At 36.4% G+C, this 26,518-nt stretch overlaps 1 protein-coding gene across 4 annotated transcripts in view; it reads right to left on the bottom strand.

Annotated features, from left to right (window-relative positions):
• Positions 1-26,518, bottom strand: part of LOC111151612 (vacuole membrane protein 1) — a 153,053-nt gene that overhangs the window by 8,328 nt on the left and 118,207 nt on the right. For all 4 annotated transcript variants that reach the window (XM_022509708.1, XM_022509711.1, XM_022509710.1 and 1 more), the window contains 3 exons: positions 23,010-23,090; positions 19,454-19,570; positions 13,654-13,715 (listed from right to left, as the gene is read on the bottom strand). In XM_022509708.1, coding sequence (XP_022365416.1) covers positions 13,654-13,715; positions 19,454-19,570; positions 23,010-23,090 — 260 coding nt within the window. The remainder of the gene's footprint in view (positions 1-13,653; positions 13,716-19,453; positions 19,571-23,009; positions 23,091-26,518) is intronic.

A 26,518-nucleotide genomic window follows, 5' to 3' on the forward strand; every position in this document is an offset into this window, starting at 1 on the left:
GATCAACAGATACTAAAAAACACACATTTTGATTTACTTTGAATCTCCTCTCCATCATAGGTAGTAATCAAACTAAGACTTGTTATTAGAATACCTGAAATTTTCCTATTCATGATTCTGTTTGGATTTTTCCAGACAGGTGTAGTTTTTGGTTGTCGTTGTTACTATGTACCACCATAAAACTTGGGCACAGTGTTAAATAACAGAAATAACATGAACTTAAAAACAACTGTTGTGTCTTGTTGCTTAACCTTACCTTTACAGGGCTGCCTTATATAAAGGTTAAACAGTTAAAATGCCTAAGGGAACTAAGTGGGTATGAATAAAGTAAATGTTATATTTAATATAGGCTCTGCTCCTTTCTTAACCACTTTTTGGAGGATCTCAGCATTAATGTGATCATGTAAGTTACACTGGCTTTCCTGAAAAAATACTGTCTAACATCAGTTCCCAGTAAGGCTACAAAGTAATAAGGCTTTATTTTTCTTAGAAAAAATTACAGGCACAAGTTTTTGTTTGTTTGTTTGTTTGTCTTATCACCTTTGTTTCACTGGTTGTGTATACTTTGAGGCTGATTTTTTATTTAACATCCCTCTGATGATTAATTATAATATCATAAATAACATTCTCAGGGGTGATTAGTTAGACCTCTGAAAGCTTATAAGTGGAACAAAAATATTCTTAGAATAAAATTCAGGTCAAGGGGGATATTAAAGAAAGGAAAATACAGGGTTTAATCAATTCTAAGTGTTGTTATAATTCAGAAGCATGACAGAGATTACTGAAGTAAATTAATGATGCCCAGTACTTTTTTGTTTTTAAAAAGATTTTATGTATTTATTTCAGAGAGAGACAGAGAGCATAAGTATGAGTGGGGGGGAGTGGGTGGCAGAGGGAGAAGCAGGCTCCCCGCTGAGCAGACAGCTCAGGGCCCTGGGATCATTACCTGAGCTGAAGGCAGACCCTTCATAAACGGAGTCACCCAGGCATCCCATGTAAACATTTCTGATATATGTATATATTACTTATGCAAATAGTAAAATGCACAAATACAAAAGGATAAAATAAAGATAAAATTAAAAAATTTTAAAAAATTCTTAATTTTAAAAGTCTTACTATAAGTATCACGGCTTTTGTGCTATCATTAGTGAATATTTCAAGACATATTACATACTTGTCCTTGATTAAAAGTAATAATTTCTAAATTTGTTGGCTGACTTCTGTAGACATATACTAGGAACAGGTAAAATGTCAATGCTGCAACTATTTTACTGCCTCTTGTGACTGCACTATTACCACTCTTCCCCTTCTACTGTTTCTTTACAGGAAACTTTTAAAGCCAGTTGTGTGTTCTGTGAGGATTAGTTTAGTTAAAACTAGGAATTATAAATCTGATTAATGGGGCACAGAAAAAACACAATATATTGCAAAAGGTCCACTGTGAACCCTTTTTGCATTGTGGCACTCCCACTGTTCCCCTAGCCTATTTCTGTACTCCATGAGATGTAATTTTCTGACGTGTGGCCCGAGGGAGTGCCAGTCAGACTGATGGTAATAAACTACATCTTCCATATGTGTATAGTCATATAAACTGTGTATATATGTGCTACCATAATGTTATATACCTAAAATATACAAAAAAGAAAATAACGAAGATGAAAATAAATATAAATAGAAGTTCTAAAAAAAAGTTCTATTGTTTTAGTCCCATTCTGATGGTAGAGACCACTGGTGTAGACCATGAGGCTAAACTTCAAGGGGCATAAATATTATACCTTATTCCCAAAAGTTATAGTTAGCAGACCAATTCAATGCAGGACTGTTAGGTAAGATACTAGAGAGAAAAAAAGCTATTTCTACAAAGATGTAGACTGTGGGAGGGGAGGCATCTGGGTGGCTCAGTTGTTGGGTATCTGCCTTGGGCTCAGGTCATGATCCTGGAGTCCTAGGATAGAGACTGCACATCGGGCACCCTTCTCAGTGGGAAGCCTGCTTCTCCCTCTCCCACTCTCCCTGCTTGTGTTCCCTCTCCTTCTGTCAAATAAATAAATAGATATATAGACAGATAATAAAGCAGACTGGATGTCTCTTTTTTCCTCAGATTTCTAAAGGTCATTATAAAGAGGGACTTTTAGAATCCAGATAGTTAAACCTCAAGAGACTGAAACCCTGAGCCCTCAGTTGGAACACAATTATATTTCAAATGAGTATCAGAGTCTTCAGAATTTTCTTGACTGAGTGAGGATCACTGCATGTAAATCAATAAATCAGATTCATCCTCTAACTCCAGAGAATTCTATCAACTGAGATTTGGCCCAGGAGGATTAGAGTAGAGACCTATTACTAAATGGAAAATGGTCTCTTGTAGACTCAAGCCAACAGATTCTTCTGCTGAAGAGACTGAATTTTACATTGAAGGTACTAGTAGGATATATATATTCAGGGATTAAAAAAAAAAAAAGCCCTTCCCACCCCACTCCCCCTTTATATGCTGATACTGTCTTCCATACAAAAGATGCAATAAAAACATGGTGGAAGTTCAGTAAGAAGACCGGACTAGCAATTCCCTTTCTTTTTTTTTCTTTAATTTTAAATTTTTTTTTTTTTAAGATTTTATTTATTTATTTGACAGAGAGATCACAAGCAGGCAGAGAGGCAGGCAGAGAGAGAGGAGGAAGCAGGCTCCCCGCTGAGCAGAGAGCCCGACGCGGGGCTCGATCCCAGGACACTGAGATCATAACCCGAGCCGAAGGCAGCGGCTTAACCCACCGAGCCACCCAGGCGCCCCAAATTTTAAATTTTTTATTAACATATATTATTAGCCCCAGGAGTACAGGTCTGTAACAATTCCCTTTCTTAATTTTTTGTTGTTTTTAACTTTTTCTTTCTTTCTTTCTTTTTTTTTTTTAAGCTTTTATTTATTTATTTGACAGAGAGAGAGATCACAAGCAGGCAGAGAGTCAGGCAGAGAGAGAGGGGGAAGCAGGCTCCCCACTGAGCAGAGAGCCTGATGTGGGGCTCGATCCCAGGACTCCAAGATCATGACCCGAGCCGAAGGCAGCGGCTCAATCCACTGAGCCACCCAGGCGTCCCTCTTTTTTTGTTTTTAAAGTAAACTCTACTCCCTACTTGGGGCTTGAACTTATGACTCCACGATCAAGAGTCTCATGCTCTACTGACTAAACCAGCCAGGCACCCCAGCAATTCCCTTTCTTGATAACAGTCTTATAAATAATTTTTTCTGTTTCCAGAAATGTGCACATTTCAAACAGTACAGAGTTAAGTTGTTCCCCCACCCCACGCAGTGATCTAAACAGGCTTAACGGTTAGTATTTTAATGAGTTGTCATTTCCTGTCTGATAAAGATTCTCACAGTATTTAACCACCAGTTTCCCTGGGGCCCAACCAATACTAGAGCTCTATTCATAGTGACTCAGAATGGATCTCAGACTCCAGGCCTGATTCAACAATGATAGATGGCCCTCCAAATGAAACTGTCTTTCCTCATAAGGTAGACTGCTCTGGAGAAGGGAGGAAGGGGGAATGTAGTTTATCATGTAATCTTTCTGAAGAAGCCAAAGGCCATTATACTGACTCATTAATATTTATAGCCTTCCCGTCCTCAGAGATTAGAGAGAGAAAAAAAGAGAGAAACAAATTGATACCTAATTAACCCAGGAATATGACAAGTAAATGAACTGGTGCTAACTGCAAATCAACTTATATTTAACCTAGTAAAAATGGGATCCCGTAATTCTGTATGACTGTAATGAAAGGGTTATTAATTTTCCCATGTAATTGAATGGAGAATCTGAATCTTTGAAGCTAATATTACAAGAGAAAATTGTTAACTGATGTATTCTACTTGCTTTTGGTTCTGAAATGTGGTAGCCCACCCAAACCAAATTCCTTTATATCTAAGGATCTTGGAAGAGTACCCCAACATAAAATAAAGTCAAAATGAAAGTTATGTGCTACACTAAAAAATCTAGGGCTTTTTCAGATATAAAATTTTGGGCTGACAATCTAAATTGTTAACAGTCTAAAATTCGTTATGATTCAACCTCAGGATTTGGAATTAAAACATCTTGAATTTCGTTCACATCTGTGTCTCTTTCAAAAGATTAAAACCTCTTTTGTACTCTAGTTAGTCCATTGTGTGCTCAGTGGTATTATAAACACATGACACCATCAGTTTTTTTAGCGGCTGGGCAGAAGGAAGACCACTGCTTTATCCAGAAACATCAGGTGTATTGTGCTACTGGCTCACAGCATATTTCCATCACAGGCGTCTTTCAAAAAAAAAGAATTTGCAATTGCCCTTGCTTTTGAACATTTAGAACTGTTTTCTATCAGAAGCAGAATGGAGGTAAAACCTCCTTATGATAATTAGTAGCTACTCTTTGAATTATGTGATCATTAAGGGACACTTTTGAAAACAAAACCTCAAACCAGAATGTAGACTTGAGCAGTAGGAGCTAAACAGGCATTTATGTCAATGAATGAGGCCAGAGCTAAAGGAGTGGTCTATAAGCACCAAGTAAAAGTGATTGGCTGCCAAAACAAAACCCTGTAAAAAAAATCAACTGATTTCAGTTCTAGAAAATGGCAAACTGGCAGTAGCTTTGTACAGTGACATATCTGTGGCTGGCTTGAAGACCACTGAGTTCTAAGGATGAAATCAGCAATAGAGAACCACAGCACCAACGTCAATAATAAAGAAGAGTTTGTAGAATTAAAAATTGAAGGTAAAACGGTATAAGAACTTACTGACCTTTAGTTATTCAAAGTGGCATAATGGTCAGTGGACTAAAAAAATGACATTACTGACTGGAATTCAATCTCAGAACAATATAACTATTCCAATATTAGGCAGAAAATCACTAGATGCAGTAGATAACTAAGAAAAAAGTCAGGATCCCTATCCTAATGAACTTAATCTAGACAGGTGATGAGAAAAAAAATGCATTTAAACCTACAGTACAAAGGCCAGTAGGTTCCTCCCTCAAAGTAACACCAGCAGTAACTAGTTACAGCTGCACAAAGTGAATACACTTGTGAACATGGAGTGGACAGAGAGAATTTCTGCTGACTCCTTATCAAATTCACACAGTAGCCATTTGACACCAGCGCTCTTGTCCAAATCTACAACTTCAAGTAGATTATCTCACTGCTTTCTATAGTACTGACTCAATTCCTCTTTTCTACTTCAAAAGATCTTGGAATATTTACTCTAGTTTTGAAGGAAGAAGTGGTTAAGGAAACAATCAATCCACTTAGGCTTTTGATCTTATTTCTTGGATCCTATCTCCAACTCTTGCATTTATATGAATTTAACTTCTGTGTGTTTCAGTTTCCTCATCTATATAGTGTTAGTACCTTATAGGTTTTGTTATACATATTCAATAAAAATATATGTAAAGCATCTGGCACCGTAGGTTCTTACTAAATGCTAATTTCCAACCCACATCCTACCCTTTTTTCATTTCTATTTTCCATCTCTAATTCTTTACTAGTCTTTCCCTCAGCCTAAAAATACTCAGAGGTCTCTCCTAATAATGAATGAATTCATGAATCGACAAATATTTATAGAACACGTACAATGTGTCAGGCATGACCCTGACCTGACTTTTCCTTTAACCAACAATTCTATGTAATACAATATAATTCAGTTTTAGTTTTCATCATTCTACAGAAATGTTCTAATTATGGTCAATAGTAACTTCCTAATACAATGACAATTTCTCATACAGTCCAGCTCCAGAGTTCCTGCTTATCCTTAGCTATGTTGCCTCCCAATATCTATAACAAAAATATAGAATAGGTAAGTGTCAAAAGAGAATATAACAAATTACAGGAAAAGGACATGAAAAGGAAGTACTTTCCACCTAAATTACAGAAGATTGTGTTAAAGTCTGTATATAACTGAGTCTCCACAGTTGCAGTGTTAAAACTTAATATATCCTTTTTCAGTTAATACAAGTATTTGTATTCTACACCTCCATTACCTTTTCTGATTATTTTATAGTGATCAAAGTTAAAGAGAATCAACTGTGTTAACCATTTTATATTTTAAAATGAAAGAATAGATTTGGGGCGCCTGGATGACTCAGTGGGTTAAAGACTCTGCCTTGGGCTCGGGTTGTGATCCCAGGGTCCTGGGATCGGCCCGCATCGGGCTCTCTGCTCTGCGGGGAGCCTGCTTCCCCGTCCCCGTCCCCTGCCTACCTCTCTGCCTACTGGTGATCTCTGTCTGTCAAATAAATAAATAAAATCTTAAAAAAAAAAAAAAAAAAGAAAGAAAGAAAGAAAGAAAGAATAGATTTTCTTTCTGTAGAAGAAAAAGTTCAGACTAACATAGCTCATTCCGACCACTTGTTACAAAGTAAGGAACAAGAAACATTGTTAAGATTCAAGAACTTAATTACTCACTGGTTAAAATGATCTATCTTGCCACAGGCAAGTCCGACTCTGAGGTCAAACTTCAAGTTAACTCAGAAATAGGAGACAGCAAAGAGCATGGAACATTCTGTATCTGGTAAAAAGTCCCTGCTCCAGCCAACCCCCCCCCCCCAAATTCAATGATTGAGTTACTTTCCTGTGTGGTAAAACTAGGGACTTTGTCTTCCAATAAGACCCTGGCAACCTGACAATGAGCCAATGTTCTGCATATGGTTTGTTACGAGTCATAAGCTTAATGTTATTTTCTGGGAATTCTTATCCTCTATTTGGTGAGAATACTGGAACATGTCATTTTAATCATGATTTTAATGTTAGACTTGGTCATGCTCTTTAAGAAATATGTCCAGGTCTCTCTCATTGGAGAAAGTCTAAAATTAAATAAAAATTAATTTAAAATCTTATTTAAAAAAATATAATGCCTTTGAGGTGCTGAAGTTCTCTCTTTCTTTGGGTCTGTCCCCTTGACTTATTTCAACCTAAGACACCAAAGAGCGAAAAACTCTATTATGCCTAATCTTTTTTTCAGAATCTTTCCTCTGTCCCCTGCCAAACTTACCATAAACCAAAAGGCTTTTTCTCAAGGCTATTATCTGTATTCTAACATCTCTCAGAATATAAAACTGATTCATTATATCTGTTCAGATTTCCATATATAACTAGACAAACACTTTGATTTAGGAAAAGATAATAGAGATACCTTTCCCTAAACCTAATGAAACTAGCGACCTTTCCAGAACTATCCAAGAAATAAATCTAATTACTATTTCTAGTTGAGGGAAGGTAACTATTTACTCATAAAATTACAGTATATTTTGAAGGTAGGGCTTATATTCTCTCTGGGACCTTAGGACTGTCATAGAATGACATTCTGTACTAAAAATACCAAAGGCCAAGGGTATACTTAGGGTATCATATTTAGCAGGGCCACTCCCTACTTACATTAAGACCAGAAGTCCTTTGGAAAGGAGTATTTCCTTTAGTCATCCGTATAGCAGACATACCTCGGTAAAATTAATACTAAACCACAGCACCAGAGATGTAATGGTCAACACTAACTCACTACCAGGTACGGTGTGATGGTGGTGGGCAGTTGGCCTGGCAGACCACCGGCATACCCATGGTGAGAATCTGCCCGAATCTGGTCCTAGATAAAATTATCTTATCAATACTAAGTTATCAAAACAGGAGTCTGCTGGGGATACTCTCTCTCCCTTTCCCTCTGGTGATTCCCTCCCTCTCCTCTGCTTGCTCTCTCTCATTAAATAAATAAATGTATCTAAAAAAGAAAGAAAGAAAGAAAGAAAAGAAACGTATTGTTTGAAAAAAGAGCAAATAGGGACACATGGGTGGCTCAGTCAGTTAAGTGTCTGCCTTTGGCTCAGGTCATGATCATGATCCCAGGGTCCTCAGATAAAGCCCAGCATCCAGCTCCCTGCTCAGGGGAAAGCTGCTTCTCCCTCTCCAACTCCCCCGCTTGTGTTCCCTCTCTCACTGTCCCTCTCTGTGTCAAATAAATAAAATCTTTAAAAAAAAAAGAAAAGAAAAAAGAGCAAACAGAAGTGGATGCAGAGAGAAGCTAAATAACTGGTCTGGGGCAGAGTTCATACTCAAATCTCAATTTCTTTTGTTCAAAGGCTGTACTCTCTTCATATTCTACTCCCTAGCTCTCCTTTACTATTGGGGTTCATTTTTCATTCTTCCTTTTTTAGTATCTCATCATTTTAAATTTCAATTGTTGCTGACTTTTTGGTCTTGTCTTTTGATTTTTTTCACTACAATGGTAATTCACCACTCCCTTAATTGTGGGTATATAGTTTTTAATATCCTTCAAAAGGCTGTATTCCAAACTTTACTAGTTTAGTTTGATCAACTGCTAAACCATTTACAGTTTAATAGTGTAATGAGACAACAATCAAAGGATAATGTTATTACAGCAAACTACAGGCACTATTTTCAGTTCAACTCAACAATGGGTCTAGGGAATCAATTTAACTATTCTTCTCTTTTCTGAAATAGATTGCTAAACTATTATGATATGTAAAAATAAATTTATGTCTACTAAAAATTCATTCTCCTTGTTTAACTTAATTTTCAGTCTAGGCTTAGTGAGTCTATTTATTAATTATCATTTGAACACTTGTATTTATTTATTTATTTTTAAGATTTTATCTATTTATTTGGCAGAGATCACAAGTAGGCAGAGAAGCAGGTGGGGCGGGGAGAGGGGGGAAGCAGGCTCCCTGTGGAGCAGAGAGCCCGATGCGGGGGCTCAATCCCAGGACTCTGGGATCATGACCTGAGCCGAAGGCAGAGGCTTAACCCACTGAGCCACCCAGGCGCCCCTGAACACTTGTATTTAAAAGCATTTCCTACTTCAAAATACAGGAAAACAAATCATGTCAAGCTCAACTGGAGAATATGATTAAAAGATAATGTTATTCCTGACAAATATGAAAAATATACTCACTGGTGTCTGGTAATAAAGAATTATTATCATCTGCTAAATCTGATTATTTATACTGTTTAATACACTGTCTAGAAAAGAAATTGATGAGGTAATCCCTGTAGATAGCACTGGGGAAAAGATGCGGATATCAGGACATTCCAGTATCTATCTCCTGAAAACAATTTAAAAAATAAGACACCACCCATTTAATTCAATAAAAATTAGATTATAGCAGGTCTTGAATATCTCAGAATGACTTTATGCAAAACCATCTTTAAGAAGGAAGAATCAGGGGCCCCTGAGTAGGCTCATTTGGTTGAGTGTCTGCCTTTGGCTCAGGTCATGATCCCAAAATCCTGGGATTGAGCCCCACATCTGGCTCCCTGCTCAGTGGGGAGTCTGCTTCTCCCTCTGCCCCTAATCTCACACATGCTCTCTCTCTCTCAAAAAATAAAATCTTAAAAGAAAGAAGGAAGAATCATTGGGGCACCTGGCCAGTTTAGTTGGGGGAGCATACAACTCTTGATCTTGGGGTTATGAGTTTAAGTCCCATGTTGGGTATAGAGATTACTTAAAAATAAAATCTTAAAAAAAAAAAAAAAAAAGAATTAATCATTGGATTTTTTTGAAAGGGTGTGCTAGATGAGATAACAAAGGGAAGAAACTACTGTTTTTGAAAACTGTTAAGAAATTCTAACCTTAAAATGTTGGCCTAAGATTATAAAAACTCTTTTATTTCTATCTACTGTAGATAAGTAATATAACTTTTCAGAAACTCCAAAGGCTGGGGAAACAGAAGATTCTGGGCTGTGAAATGATATGCTAATTTTTATTAGCCAGAGCTTTATTTGGACATCATGTGTTCATTATATTCACTAGATACTTATCAAGCACCTGTTAGATGTCAATCAAGAAGCCAGGTGCTACAGAGACAATAGTGAACAAAACTAGGCATGGCCTTGGCCAAAAAGAAGCTAACAGGTTAGTGAAAGTAGTTAGCAGAAAGATAATAATCATATACCTTCAAATATAAATGTAAAACACAACTGTCAATGCATGCAGTACATGTTGTTGTGAACAAACGTCCCTATTTTCTAGGGAAAAGAGGATATCTGATTTAGTCAGGGAAGGCATTTTGTTTTGTTTTTTAAAGATTTTATTTATTTATTTGACAGACAGAGATCACAAGCAGGCAGAGAGTCAGGCAGAGAGAGAGGAGGAAGCAGGCTCCCCGCCGAGCAAAGAGCCCAATGCGTGACTCAATCCCAGGACCCTGAGATTATGACCTGAGCAGAAGGCAGAGGCTCTAACCCACTGAGCCACCCAGGCATCCCGGGAAGCATTTTGTTAATGTAATAGTTGAAATCTAAAGAATATTATCTAGGGTCGCCTGGGTGGCTCAGTTGGTTAAGTGTCCAACTCTTAATCTCAGATCAGGGCTTGAACTCATGACCCTTGATTTCAGGGTTGTGAGTTCAAGCCCTGCATTGGGCTCCGTGCTGGGAATGGAACCTACTTAGAATGAATGAATGAATGACATTATTTAGGTCAATGGTTCTCAGTGAGGTCGGTGGTGGTAGTGAAGGTATATGTGCATTAGGACATTTGGTAATGTCTGCAGACATTTCTGATTATCATGGCTGGGAGATACTACTAATATCTAGTGAGTAAGAGGACAGGTTGCAGTTAAATATCTTACAATGCACAGGACAGTCCCCATAACAAAGAATTAGTTGGCCTAAAATGTCAAAAGTACAAAGGTTAAGAAACCCTGAACTGGAGTGCTTGAGTGGTTCAGTTGGTTAAGCATCTGCCTTTGGCTCAGGTCATAATCTCAGGGTCCTGGGATTGAGCTGGCATTGGGCTCCCTGCTCAGCAGGGAGTCTGCTTCTTCTTCTCCCTCACCCCTCCCCCTGCTCGTGCTCTCTCTCAAATAAATAAAATCTTGAAAAAAAAAAAAGAAAGAAAGAAAGAAAGAAAGAAAGAAAGAAAAGAAACCCTGAACTAAGCAAAGGAAAAACCACAAGCAAGTAAAGACCACTGATGGGAGACTCAAGAAAGGGAAATTATAGGGGATACATCATGCAAGGCTCTCTAGACCATGTTCAGGAGTTTTAGCTTTATCTAAGAAGGAAAAAATAATTTAAGGGTTTCAAGAAGATGAGGAGCTCGGGGGTAAGGACAGTGGTCATGACATGCTCACATTAATACTTTTAAAGGTTACTAACTGCAGTATGGAGAACAGATGGGAAAGGAACGTAACTTGATGTGGGTAGAAATGATAGGTAGGTGCCTAAATTAACTTTTTAGAAATTCCAAAGGATGGTGACACAGAAGGCAGTAGTGGTGAATATGTATAAATTGCTGAAAAACTTACCCCTCCCCTTTTCTAAGATTAATTACTTTATTTTACAAAGAGAGAGAGAGAACGCCCGCATGCAAGCATGCATGCAATTGGGGGGAAAGGTGCAGATGGAGAGAATCTTCAAGCAGACTCCCCGCTGAGCACGGAGTCCACTGAGAGGCTCCACCGCATGTCCCAGGAGATCATGACCTGAACTGAAACCAAGAGTGAGATGCCCGACTGAGTCACCAGGCACCCTGAAAAACTTCCTTTTATAAGTGTTCAGCATAGGAACAGGAGAAGAGAACGTACAGTGTTATATCCACAGTCACCGCTGTAACTTGTGGGTTTGTACAGTGGTCACCTCTAGGTCCTTCGGAATTCTAGAGATGGAATAATAACTCTAAAAACAGATGAAATGTCTTCTTTGTGTTTAGAAAATAAGGAACAAGAATATTTCTTTCTGAATGTGATGTATGTTGACTTGTAAACCAATTTATTTGTAAGGATCCAAAGAATAAAAAACTGGAATAATTAAATTCTAATGGACAAGCTATAATCCACATTTATAATCAGAAGCTTAGGAGGTAATAAAACCAATAATTGGCCTCACTGAGTTCATTCTCAAGAACACGTTTTTCATAAATTATTACATTAAAACCATAATAGAAAATATTAAATACTATTTTATTATAAAACATATATAAAAGAGTATAAATATATAATGTATGGTTTAAAGAATAATAAAATTAGGGGAACCTGGGTGGCTCAGCCTGTAGAGCATGTGACTCGATCTCAGGGTTCTGAAATAGAGCCCCACATCAGGATCCCTGCTTGGTGGAAAGTCTGCTTCTCCCTCTCCCTCTGCTGCTCCCCCTGCTTGTGCTCTCTTGCTCATGCTCTCTCAAATAAATACACTAAATCTTAAAAAAAAAAAAATAATAAGACTAATACTCATGAACTTACCTCCAAATGGCAATTTTTTTAAAACAGCAAAAATTCTTCTAAGCGTTTTGTTTTATAAATGGCTTTTAAGAAGGTACACTAGGGGTACCTTCTACCATCAGGCAATGAAGCTTTTTTTAATTTTTAATTTTTTTAGTTTTAAGTAATCCCTATACCTAACGTGCAGCTCGAACTCACAACCCCAACATCAAGAGTCACATGCTCTACAGACTGAGGCAGTCAGGAACCCTTGGGCGTTAAATTATTAGATGAAAAGAAAAGCTTTCACCTGTAAACACTGAATAAAAAACAAAAATGCATAAAAAAGTTTCATTATCTGAAAGTATTCCCATTCTAGTTGTTAATTAACTTGATTAACCCGACAAAGAGGCGCTCCTGGGTGGCTCAGTGGGTTGGGGCTCTGCCTTTGGTTTGGGTTGTGGTCTCGGGGTCCTGGAATCAAGTCCCGCATCTGGCTCTCTGCTCAGCAGGGAGCCTGCCTCCCCACCCCTCTCTCTCTGCCTGCCTCTCTGACTACTTGTGATATCTGTCAAATAAATAAATAAAATCTTTAAAAAAACACAACCCAACAGAGTCTTTCTTTACTATTTTATCAAAGTCCACTCCACAAATTTGTGACATTATCATTTGAAGCACAAGTTAAAACTGATCTTACTTCTATAAACACAAAAATAAAAGCTATGGAAAGTCTAGCCTTTTAAAATGGCCCGATTTTTCTCTAGTGAAGTAACAGGTTCATAAGTGACATATTTTGTAATATTATATACCATCTTATCATGACTTCTTTAATGAAATATTAATATTTTATGTAAGATTTGTATTTAAATTAAATGCAACTGTGCATCTGACAACCAATTTTAGCGAAAATCACAACATTGTACTAAAGCACCATTAAACTGTAATAATACACAGATGTCTTTTACGTGAAGAGAATTTATTTCTTTGGTGGATCAACAGTCTCAAACTCCAAAGCTTTTAAAATTTTTTTAATTTTTTTATTTTTTTAAGATTTTATTTATTTATTTGACAAACAGAGATCATAAGCAGGCAGAGAGGGAGAGAGGAGGAAGCAGGCTTGCCACCAAGCAGAGAGCCCGATCCCAGGACCCTGAGATCATGACCTGAGCCAAAGGCAGAGGCTTTAATCCACTGAGCCACCCAGGCGCCCCCCCAAAGCTTTTTTTAAATCAAGAATTATATGACTTTAAAATTAAAATTCAATTAAAAATCTAAAATCAAATAAGGATTATCTGAACTTCACCTTTCTCAGCTGTAGGGTAAGAAAGTCTTCAATTTAACTAATAACAGGGCAAAAGATTTTTCCTTCTCAAAAAATAAAAAGGTATTAGAAAAATTCTGTCCCAATAAAATCTTTTATACTTTTTTTCTATTTGAACAGTGATGACATTAATATTAATCCCAAAGAATTACTCACCCAATGAAAGCCACCATCTGCTCCACTATGTGTTTGCTGAATGTTATTATAACGAAGATTTTCTGTAGAGAAAATACCAGTTAAAATAAGTATTTCTGTTATCAGAAAAAAAAAAACCCTCAATATAAATTCATAATTCTGGAAGGGTTTAAAGAGGCGAGCTGCTGCCCCAATTACAATTTTTTAAAGTTCTTTAAAAAAAAAATACTAAAAACACCACTTGCCTAACAAATGCTACCTACTTTGTATTTTAAAGATGTTTTTCCTTAAGCACAGCTCTAGTCTTACAGGATACGTGACCATGTCTGAGGGAAAAATGTGAGTCATGAAACCCAAGGCTGAGTGAACATTCCACATGTATGTGTATTTTAGAATGGAGCACACAAACTGAAGTCATGGGTTCCCATATAGCCCCCACTACTGAAATTAAAGCTGATCAGCCTAAGGACATGGGTCTGGACTAAATCTAATCCAGAGGATCCTGAAAAGCTTGTACATCCTTTATAGAAAGTTTGTTGAAGTTAACATTAAAGTTCCATTCTTAGATCCTGGGTGATCTTGGACTTTTAGACTTACTGTACAAGCAAAAACATTAAGAGGTTATTGAGAATCTTTATCAGACCTGGATCATTTTCAGTCTGGTGTTACTGAGGTAGTCTCCATTAATTAAAGATGTTGGTACCTTACCTTTTAAATAAAGATGGCTTTAGTGCTAAAAGGTAGCAAATATCTTCAACTCAGTTGAAAATGTTCAAAATAATATAAGGCATTCTTACGGATTTTCAGGGAACATGAAATGGAAAGGACACTTCTTCAATGTCCTGAATAATTTTTTTTTTTTTTTAAAGATTTTACTTATTTGAGAGAGAGAGAGAGAGAGAACAGGAGTGGGCAGAGGGAGAGGGAGAAACAGAATTCCCGCCCTGAGCAGGCAGTCCTATGCAGGACCCAATCCCAAGATCCTGAGACCATGACCAGAGCCAAAGCAGATGCTCAAATGACTGAGCCACCCAGCCACCCTGTGCCCTGAAGAAATTTACAAATCTTTTTCTTTTCTTTTTTTAAAAAATATTTTATTTATCTATATGACAGAGAGAGAGAGCACACACAAGCAAGGGGAGCAGCAGGCAGAGGGAGAAGGAGAAGCAGGTTCCTCACTTAGCAGGGAGCCTGCTTCCTCCTCTCTCTCTGCCTGCCTCTCTGCCTACTTGTGATCTCTGTCCAATAAATAAATAAAACCTTAAAAAGAAAGAGAACTATACATGACATTAGTAGTAAAAATGTATTCTACGAGTTCAGAGAAAGGAAATGTCATATATAAGTATGAATAATTAGAGATTCAAGGTGATATTAAAGTTTAGCTCTAAAGGACTGATAATAACTCTCTTATCAAATATGAGTAATTCTAGATTCTCTCCAAATTTCTGATGATGCCTGCTGACATTTTTGTTATTGTTTGTCAAATAATAACTTGAGCCTATGCAACCAAAAGGGAGGGAAGAGAAATAAATGATAGACTTCTTTTTACCTACCCATCATGAATCTCAGAAAAGTAGCTAAATTAGACTAAAACATATTATTTCAGATATTAGACTAATAAGGCAATGACATTTTCTTAAGAAATGTCCTAGCGTTAACAGAGATATTGGCAGCCGCATAGCTGGATCTATGTAAGGAAGTAAGACTAAAAAGAAAAGTTTCAGTCTTTTTTGGTATTTGTTTATGGGTTTTGTTTTTTTAAATTTTATTTATTTATTTTAGAGAGAGAGCTGGGGGAGCAGTAGAAGCAGGACAAACAGATTCTGTGCTGAGTGTGGAGCCTGAACTGGGGCTCAACCCCACGACCCTGAGATTATGACTTGAGCCAAGAGTCAATTAAGCCACCCAGGTGTCCCCGTTTATGTATCTATTGATTTTAAAAAGATACTACCTATCTCATGAAAAAAGCAAGCACATGTCAAAAAGAGCTACAAGATGGATGATGATTTCATAACAGTGTTATATAAATGGTGTATAAAGATTATGAAACTAACAAGACAATTATTACAGATCATTTAGGGAGAAAAAGTATTACTATATGGGGGTCCTTCTAGTTTCCATAAAAGCCAGTTATTGGAGCTATAAATCTTTCACTAAGAATTAGAGCTAAGAGTTTTGCCTCTCAGTGATTTCACCACCATGAGTTTTCCCTACCATCATTTCCTAACATTGAAAATAAGCCAATGCCCAGATAATTGCATAATTCCATTGCCTGAAAACAAAACAAGACTTTCTTTTTATATGTAACAGCTGAAAATTCACTGTGCTGGGCAAGACACAAATGTGCCAGATATTTAAGAACTTATGTCTCATCTCATTCAGGCTAGAGGTTTGAGTGGGGATTCTACCAAATAAACAAAAACATCGATCACCAAACAGCCCACTTAACCATGTGTGCAGAGGAAAGGGTTGAGTGGGGGTGGGGGGAGATATGGGTGCAGGGAACTAACAGTGCCAGAATGAACAAAGAAGAAACTATCTATAAAAGAAAGTCCTTTGATGGAACAAAAAATCTTAAATTCATTTATGAAAAATTTACTGGATGAGGCAGGGTGCCTGGGTGGCTCAGTCAGTTGAGCATCTAACTCTCAGTTTTGGCTGGGATCATGATCTCAGGATTGTGGGATCAAGCACTGTGTGGGGCCCTGCACTCAGCACGAAGTCTGCTTGAGATTCTCTCTTCCCTTCTCCCTCTTCTCCTTCCCCAGCTCACACTTGCTCTCTCTTTCAAAAAAATAAAATCTTAAAAAACAAAAACAAAAACAAAAAAAAACACCCAAATTTACTGAGTGGGGCACCTTGGTTGGCTCAGCTGGTAGAGCATGTGACTCTTGATCTCAGGGCTGTGAGTTTGAGACCCATGTTGAATGTACAGATCACTTAAATTTACTGAATGTCTACTACATGCCAGATGATATTCTAGGCACTTAGAATACTCAGTGAGTCAAAGACTAAATTCTCCACGTTCATGGAGCTTATATTTCTGTGTATGTGTCTGTGGTGGAAAGATAAAGAGGCAATAAAAAATATACATGGTATATAAGTTATAGGATTATGTAAAGTACTGAGTATAAATGTACTGAGTTTGGAAATCCCAATCTAACATTATTAGGTGGGCTAATTTGAAATTTTTAGGGGAGGTTTAACAAATAGCAAGATATGAATAAAAATAGTATTTTGGCTGTTTACTTTAGGCTGGAAAAAAAAAAGGGAAAAGAACCAGAAGATGGGTTTACTATTAGATGACAGAAAAATCTGTGTGTGGTTTCCTTCTGATTACTTCAGAAATAGTTAAAATATTTATATTATGCACTACGATTGCCTACCCAAAGAATGAGAAATGTTTGTCACCCTGAGCTACATCTAGATGTACATCAAGTGACATGCCTTTAGAAACTATGTCTCCATGGTAAAATGGAACACAGAAAACATATCCCATGGTCTCAGTTTAATGAAGGAATGCGGATTCTCTGCTTTCAGAAACAGAAAGATTTTGGCTTTCTTTTTTTTTGTTCCACACAGATACAGGGTATAGCTTTGAATTTATAGAGTTTGGTTTCAATTCCAGGGCTTTAGCCATGTGTTTTATCTTCTCTAACACTCAATTCCCATACGTATGAAATATGGATAATAACTATCTCAAGCGATTGTTCTGAGATGACCAATGCACACTGCCTGGCACAGGTCCTGATAAACAGCAGGCTTTAAACAGTTCAGTTTCCTTAATCACATAAATAATTTATAGTTTAGAAGGCAACGCAAAAAAATGGAAAGAACACTGAACTTGAAGCCAGAAGACATGGGTTCAAATTCCAGCTGTTACTTACTTTACTTATTAACCTTCTAAGTGTGACAATTATAAAACAGAGTAGTCCTTTTTCTATCCGAGGATTATAATAAAATCAACTCACAAACACTAAGTGCTTTAAAATGTGAAGTACCATATAAAAAACTTAAACATTATCATAACTTGAGGGGCGCCTGGGAGGCTCAGTGGGTTAAAGCCTCTGCCTTCAGCTCAGGTCATGATCTCAGGGTCCTGGGATCAAGACCCGCCTCGGGCGCTCTGCTCAGCAAGGAGCCTGCTTCCTCCTCTCTCTCTGCCTGCCTCTCTGCCTACTTGTGGTCTCTGTCAAATAAATAAATAAATAAAATCTTTAAAAAAAAAAAACCCCTCTATCTTTAAAAAATATTATCATAACTTGAAAAAAACTGAGAATGTTTAAAAAATACACTATTTTTAATATTCTGTAATGAAAAATCTGATAAGTTGCATGACCTATCACTACAGAATACTCCTAGCATAATAAATTTTACTAAATTCATACAGAAAGTTACTACACAAAGCTGGGTACATAAAGCTTATGGATTCTCAGAGAAGTTGCTATTATAAAGGGAATTAAAATAATCTGTTATTGTTTCTTAGATATTAATACTTTCAAGGGAAAATTTTTTACTTTTAAAAAACAAAATATTAGCTGCCTTCTTCCCCAGAAAGAACTGAAAAGATCAAAGAAAAAAATTATCTTCTGTTATACTGCAAAATAATCTACTACTCCCATAGTATTTTATTGTTTGAAAAATCCTAATATGGTATTATAATGTTTACCAAAGTGAATAGCATTCCAACATTAAAAAACTAATTTCATTGAACAATATACTTAATATAAGTGAGAGAAAATATACCTTGAAGGAGTAATGCCCTTGGAATACTGAGTGATTATCATGGAGCTCACTAAACTCATCCTAAGCTCATGAGTTTAGGCTCACAAAACTCATCCCAAATGCCAATGTAACATTAGAAACTGGGCATGTAAAAGCAGCTCAAGTTTTCCTGTCTCATTTTTCCCTAAGAACTAAAGGTAGAGAGGTGTTAAGAAGAAATCTGGGACAAAGGGCTTTTAATTTTGAAGAAATCATACCAGGGCAGATATTACTCACTGCTCTTGCCTTTCATTTGATGAATGCCTCTGTGTTGCAAACCTCACTGGTTAAGAAATTCTATTCAGGTTAATTTTGTTTTCTTCTAGTGAGATTTGCCCTTTTAAAAGGAAACAATTCGTATCACAGTCCTAGAAACACCTATTCATTTCCCTTCATTCTCTCTCCTCTATTCATATATATACATACCTCTATCCTAGGGCTTTTGTTAAGACTGGCTTTGAACAATAGCAGATTCTCACTTCTCTAACCACAACCCACAGCTCTTCACCTCTTCAGACACCCCTTTCTTCCCCATTCTCTCCCACACTAACATCTGGCTGGTTTTCTGTAAAGGACATTGATGCCTTGAGAGGAAGTATTATTCGGGGGTATGAAAGAAAAGTAGAATTAGTGAAAGGCCATTTTCTCTCAGCTCATGATCAGTAAAAATGTGAAATTTTTAGACTATGTATGTGAAAATGACATGCATTTTCCTATACAGAAACACTATTTTTGGTTGGTAATAGTCTTGGATGAACAGTTTCACAAGGCAAAAAGTGAAATAAAGAAAGACAGGAAAGGAGGGAGGAAAAAGAAGGAAAGAAAGAAAACAAGAAGAAAAGTCTTAAAGGGTCACAATTTTCCAATAGGCACAGGAAAAATTTGTACCAAATTCACTAACTTCCAAATGACATGGTTAAATACCACAGTAAGTTACCAACCAAAAGAAGCAAAACCAAAATATTAACAATTCATACTGGAATGAGCAAAGAATTAAGTTTTAATGCCTTTTAATGGGCTCATCATCATTAGGCAATGAATCAAAGGGTATAATTACCTGGATATGCATCTTAATTATTGCTTTTCCAATCAGAGTTGCACCAAAGAAAGTCCAAAAAGGTACAAGAAAGTGTCCACATGTTATTCCAGCCAGATCAAATAGAGGATTTGGAATCTATTTAAGAAAAAAAGTTAAAATATATAATCCAAGGAACAGATTAATCTTACGACTTACAGGTATGGGGAATCATGCTTTAAGCCTTGCTTTCACTGCAAAGACAAGTATAGGTTCCCTCATCACTAGGCTGTTCAGAAGGTTAGGCAAGTATTCTAATGTTTCTGTAAGTTGGGTCTCATATTCATTTCAGGCTGCTGTTCAAAGCAAACCCAGCTGTCCTTTTGCTTTTATTATTTATAGCTAACACCCCATATATTTTTTTCTTTTAATCACATTAGAATTGGATAAAACCAAAGGACCTGCAGGAATTTAATACCTTTCAGCACATTGCCATTTGGTAGCTCTGTCTAAGGTGAGGTATAAATGAAGAAAAAGCTTATTTCAGTAGTTACTAGGGCTCTAAAATCTTCAGCTTGAAATAAGAATATTCTCTAGAAAGTACTCACATCTTTACAGCAAACATTCTTGTAAAAGTCACAAATACATTTATGTGGAAATGTGCTTTTATTCCTCAACATAAAAATTCATAATTTGTACATTGCACATACAAACCTCATCATTTGTATGACAGCCCAAGGCTGTGGGACTGTGTAATATATTTTAAAAAGAAAATCAAGTGTGGAAATATGAGCACATAGATTCAGATGTTTTGAATACTCAGTCCCAGACAAAGAAATGATTCAAAACAAATACCTTTTCCAAACATTCCCACATTTCAAGAATGCTGAAATACAATTTCACGTAAAAATGCAAAGAAACCACAAGCTGCTTTTGAGCACTTCATCTATTTTTCTCCCATAGAAGCACTCTGTCCTTGTGGCGGTTGGCAGAACCATTCAGAAGTCAATTAATTTATATAATTTCATTTTTGAAATTTCAAAGAAAAGCCTAGTTGTTTAAAAGATATTTGTCACATATGTTCTTTTAAAAATAAGTCCATGACTAAATTAGAATTCAAATATTCTTTTGTTCATAACACTTGGATTCAATAACTCAGTTTTGTTTTTCTCAACCAAATTCAAATGTTTTATGCAATTTCATGTCTTATAATCATGTTACTAACAATACCATTTGTACAACTTTACATCAATCATTTCTTATACTTTCTCATGTGACCTTCATAACTCCATGGATTATAATTTTAATTGTTTTGCTATATTATCAGGCTCTACCTCATGTTGAAATAGAAATTAATCTAAAGTATACAAGAGGTAAAGCAGAGAAGATTAAAAATTAGAATTTGCTAAACATGTTGGACACCTCAGCGTATGCTATATACCCTCAGAAGAGCATATATAATCAGTGAATTTATTGTTTCATGTGCATGTTATTAATTCTTGTTTTTCAACTCCTGGCTAAATACACAGAAAGGAAGACTGGGATTAAATGAACTAAGTAGCTTTGAAATTTTCCCTCAACTAGGAGTTTTATTTATCTTAGTTCGAATGTTAACAAAATAATTAATAAACTTAAATGAAGTATATATGCTTTCAACACTTTAAGTATCAAAAATTTTCTAGAAAAAAGTTCCTAGAAGGCCAGACTGATCTATCAATTTGACTATTCCTAGTCAAATATAAAGAAGACTGACTTGTATAGAAAGTGGATTTTCAGAAGGGAGGACACATGGATAGATGAGTACCAAAGAATACATACTATTTTGTTTTAATAAACTGAAGGTACTCTGTGTTTTCCCCACAAATAATGAAAGCTAATTTTTCTTGAATGCTTTGACTTGTTCAGTACTTTTCTAAAATTTCTACATTGTCAACTTATTACATTGTCAATTATTTAATCTCAAAATAATGCTATATGGTACCATTACACTCACTTTACAGAAAAGTGAGACAGACAGGTTTGACAATTTATTCAGGATAGCAGGATTTCAGCAGCAGAGCAGGATTTCAACTCAGGCAATACGGCTGTCATGCTTGTTCACTTAGCCTCTAAAGTAAGGACATTATTATCCATTAGGCCTCTCAGCTTAATCCCATTCTGTTGACTTCCACGGCACTTTCTACTTATCCTTGTATTTCAACGGTCTTCCTCACTGGACTTCAGCATCCTTGAGAAAAGGGAGTATCTTTCATCTCTTTATGCCTAACACTCAGTGACTGAATCAAAGCTGATGAATAACAATAAAAAATGGAGGAACATTTTATGTTCTAAGCACTGTGTTAGTTCACACACATTTTCTTAAATCCTCACATCAGCCTTTACAATGAGTGTCTTATTGCCCCATTTTAAAAATTAGAAAATCAGGGTTCAAAGAGAGTAACCTGACTAGGTTATGTAGTTAATAAGAGGCAAAACTGGTTTAGGAATGCCGAAACCAATTCTCTTTCTACTATATCACACTACAAATAATCTTAACTTATAAATTGCTCAAATAGTTGAGGTCAATATTATGATAAAATATTAAACATTAAAAAGAAAACTTAGAATACAAAAATTTCTAAAATTGCCAGGGTCAAAGGCACATGTATATTTTACAGTATATCTAAAATGTTCACATCCATTAGAAATTTTGGCACCAATTGTCTTCTTTTCTGGCCATTTGCTTTGCTAAGGCAGGAGTACTCAAAGATTTATTCATATCCTAGTACATAATGGATAAAGGAGTTGTGTGTCAGTAGACAATAATTTTGTGAATTATACTTACAGTTGCAGTTTTCATCATATCAACTACATGCACCTAGTTATACTGGCGAAATCCACCACTGAAGTGCCAAAAATTGTGCACAGGCTACCAAAGAAAACTCTGTTCAAAATGTTCCATTTCAAATATAACTGTTTCTATTATGTTAGAAAAGGACCAGGATAAAAACCAACTCATGAAGAAATGTCAATTTTACAAATCTGCAATTTGAGACATTAACTACATTTTTGACGTAAGTGGCTTCTTAGTTCACTGCAGCCAAAGATGCACTTAACTTTGCCCGAGAGGTTTGATTACTTTGATAATTGTAAATATCCCTTGCGACAGGTTTCATATGAATTCTTCCTTATAATTAATGCTTGAAACTCTGGAAAAAGCCTACCTATCTATAACTCTGGAAGGAATGAAGTCATCTTATTTGGTTAAATGCACGTCATTTTATAAGTTCTTCATGGAAAGGACGAATTTTATCTTTCTTTTTTTAAATTTTTTTTATTCTTACTGAAACAAGCTATTTAGGTCCAAAGTCATCAATGGCAAGATGAAATGTTTAAAAAGTCAGTAAACAAGGTATGAACCTATCCAACAGAAACAGCTCATTTGATGAGTAAGATGAATGATTAATAAAGTTACATACTCATTAAAAGTGATAACATTTTTGTTCACTCAAGTGTGTTATCTTTATTTTTCTAAGTGTGCTATCTTTAAAAACAAATTGGATCAAAATATGAATCTACCATTTATTAGAATCTCTCACTTTTAATACAATTCACTTACTGAAGCACAGGCCAAAATTCCAAAAAATCCAACTTTCTGTACTAGGTTTTGAACTGCCAGTTTAGCCCGGGAAGCAAAGTCCTGTATAAAAGGAGGATAATCAAAACATTAATGAAAAGTATAAGAAAGAATGAAAGATGGCTCTTTATAGAGTTTATAATATTAAATATCTCACAACCCGATTCACTTATTCATTGCTTTTGACGAATGATTAAAAAAAAATCACAAAAGGTTGCACGAGAAAATACGCAAATATAATTTTTTTTTTTAAAGATTTTATTTATTTATTTGACACAGAGAGAGAGACCGCAAGAGAGGGGACACAAGCACAGGGAGTGGGAGAGAGAGAAGCAGATTTCCTGCAGAGCAGGGAGCCCAATGCAGGGGCTTGATCCCAGGACTCTGGGATCATGACCTGAGCTGAAGGCAGACGCTTAACAACTGAGCTACCCAGGCACCCCACAAATAAAATCTTGATAAAATAATTATACCCTAAAGATAAACTTTCACCACAATTCAAGAATAAGCCAAAACATTGTACTTTATTTTTCGTATTATCTCTCCATTATCTAGGGATGAACAAAATGTTATAAATTAACTATGAACGAACACATTCTTTTTTTTTTTTTTTTAAGTAGGCTTCCACTCAGGATGGAGCCCAGTGTGGGGCTTGAATTCACAACCCTGAGATCAAGACTTGAGTGGAGCTCAAGAGTCAGACATTCCACAGACCGAGCCACGCAGACGCCCCAAACCAATTCATTCTTTTGGAAATACTGACCTACCAAATTTGTCTCTTTTTCTTTCCTTCTACTACTTGCCAGACTTACTCCCTGATTAACAACAGGGTCGAAAATCACAGAATTTTTCAAGACAGTCAATGAAGACACCTCTGCTGATCACCAGTCAGAAGATGAAAAAAGTTATGTGGCAATAACTGAATAAGCATTTATTACCCCCCAAAGCAAAATGACATCTTACATTTCACAGCTTGTGCTAGTGTCATGAAATATTTTCAGAAACATTTTACTCAAGCCTTTCAATAATCCTGCATTATAATAGAGCAGATCCTTTAGACTCTGAAATCAGTGCTCTTTTTATCTTACTATGCTATCTTCCATGCTGAAACAGGCATTTGGCTGGCTAGCATATTTTCATGATTTTCTTTTTCCTGCATGTTGATGCTACAAATATACCTCCCCCCTTAAAAGTGCCACTCTGGGGATGCCTGGCTGGCTCAGTTGGTAGAGCATGGGACTCCAGACTTCAAGGAGGTGAGTTTAAGCCCCATGTTGGGCATTGAGCTTACTAAAAACAAACATAACAAAACAAAACACAAACTCCCTCCAACTTACTTGGTTGGTGAGAAAAGTGGTGAGGATGGTGAGAAAATTAAAGGAATTAAACCAATAAGGTATATTTTAAAAGATATTAACAGTTAAGATAACTGTTAAGATAAACACTTTCAAGTTCAAATATATCAGCTTTCAAAGTCAATCATTAACTAAATTTTATAATGCAGTTTTGTAATTTAACAATTTATTTCCAAAGAGAGAATTTTTCTTTTTGGGATGTCTTCCTTTTTCAGTAAGTCAACTATATCAGATTATATATATATATATATATATATATATATATATATACACATATATGTATATATATATATATTTTTTTTAACGTAAGCTCTACACTGAATGCGGGCTTGAACTTACAACTTTGAGATCAAGAGTCACATGCTCTACCAACTGAGACAGCCAGGTGCCCCCAATATTTAATATTTTTAAACAAACTGAACTACTGCAGCAGAGAGAAGTTTCTATTTTTATTCAGAATTTTTAAAAAAGATTTTATTTATTCATCTGACAGAGAAAAATACAGCGAGAGAGGGAACACAAGCAGGGGGAGTGAGAGAGAAAGAGAAGCAGGCTTCCTGCTGAGCAGGGAGCCCGATGCAGGGCTCGATCCCAAGACCCTGAGATCATGACTTGAGCTGAAGGCAGAGGTGTACCCCACTGAGCTACCCAGGAGCCCATATTGGTTTCTGGAGTAGAATTCAGTGATTCTTCACTTACATACAACACCCAGGGCTCATCACAACAAGTGCCCTCCTCCTTAATACCCATCACCCATCTAGCCCACCCCCACCCACCTCCCTCCATGAACCCTCAGTTTTTCCTCTATTGTTAAAAGTCTCCTATGGTTTCTTTCCCTCTTTTTTTTTTTTTTTTTTTTTTAAGGATTTTATTTATTTATTTGACAGAGAGGGACATAGCAAGAGAGCCAACACAAGCAGGGCAAGTGGGAGAGGGAGAAGCAGGCTTTGGGCTAAGCAGGGAGCCAGATGCAGGGCTCAGTCCCAGGACACTGGGATTATGACCTGAGCTTGGTGTACCTGAATTCAGGATGAGTCCGAGGTCTACACATACCCCAACAGAAAATTTTAAGGGACAGGACTTTAGCAAAACAAAGTCAAGATTAGATATCATGACTGTTGATAAAATAGGCACTATCAGAGGGTAAATACACAGAGACCATTGGGGCAGAGAGGGGGTGTAACAATCTGTTGCTTGTCCCTATGCAAACGAACCCTGCCTTTCTGCTCCTCTAAAGGTTAGTCCCTCATCATTAGCGACAGAGATCAAAACACTGTTCCACTGTAAGTGATTAAAATCAGACTTGTATCAGCAGGTTAAAACAAAACAAAACAAAAAAAAAACTGAGCCACCCAGGTGCCCCTCCCTCTCTCCTTTTTTTCTTTTCCCCCTTCCCATGTTTGTCTGTTTTCTTTTTTCAATTCAACATATGAATGAGATCATATGCTATTTGTCTTTCTCTGACTGACTTATTTCACTTGGCATAATACACTCTAGCTCCACCCATGTTATTACAAATGACAAGATTTCTTTTCTTTTTTTTTTGATGGCTGAGTAATATTCCCACTGTGTGTGTGTGTGTGTGTGTGTGTGTGTGTGTGTGTGTACACACACTACATCTTTATCCATTTATCAGTTGATGGCCATTTGGGATCTCTCCATGGTATGGCTATTGTTGATAATGCTGCTATAAACATTGTGGTGCATCTACCCCTTCAAATCTGTATTTTTGTATCCTTTGGATAAATACCTAGTAGTGCAATTGCAGGAGTGCAGGGCAGATCTATTTTTAACTTCCTGAGGAATCTCCATACTGTTTTCTCAAGTGGCTGCACCAGTTTGCCTGCCCACAAATAGTGCAAGAGGGTTCCCCTTTCTCTGCATCCTTGCCAACACTTGTTGTTTCTTCTAATCTTATTGATTTGAAAACTGTTTAATACATAATGACACCAATTTTCCTATATAACTTGTTTTAAAACAAATTATATTTCCATTCATTTTTAATAATTTACACAATCAATTCCCCAAGTCATTAAACTATAATTCACTAGAAGCACTAAATAAAAACTGGTAAGCCATAATGAAGATATATTTTAAGTTTTAAAAATATCAAACAAGGGTGCCTGGGTGGCTCAG

This window comes from Enhydra lutris, unplaced genomic scaffold (genome assembly GCF_002288905.1).
Source record: "Enhydra lutris kenyoni isolate GAN:26980312 unplaced genomic scaffold, ASM228890v2 scaffoldscaffold26, whole genome shotgun sequence".
Lineage (NCBI taxonomy): Eukaryota > Metazoa > Chordata > Mammalia > Carnivora > Mustelidae > Enhydra > Enhydra lutris.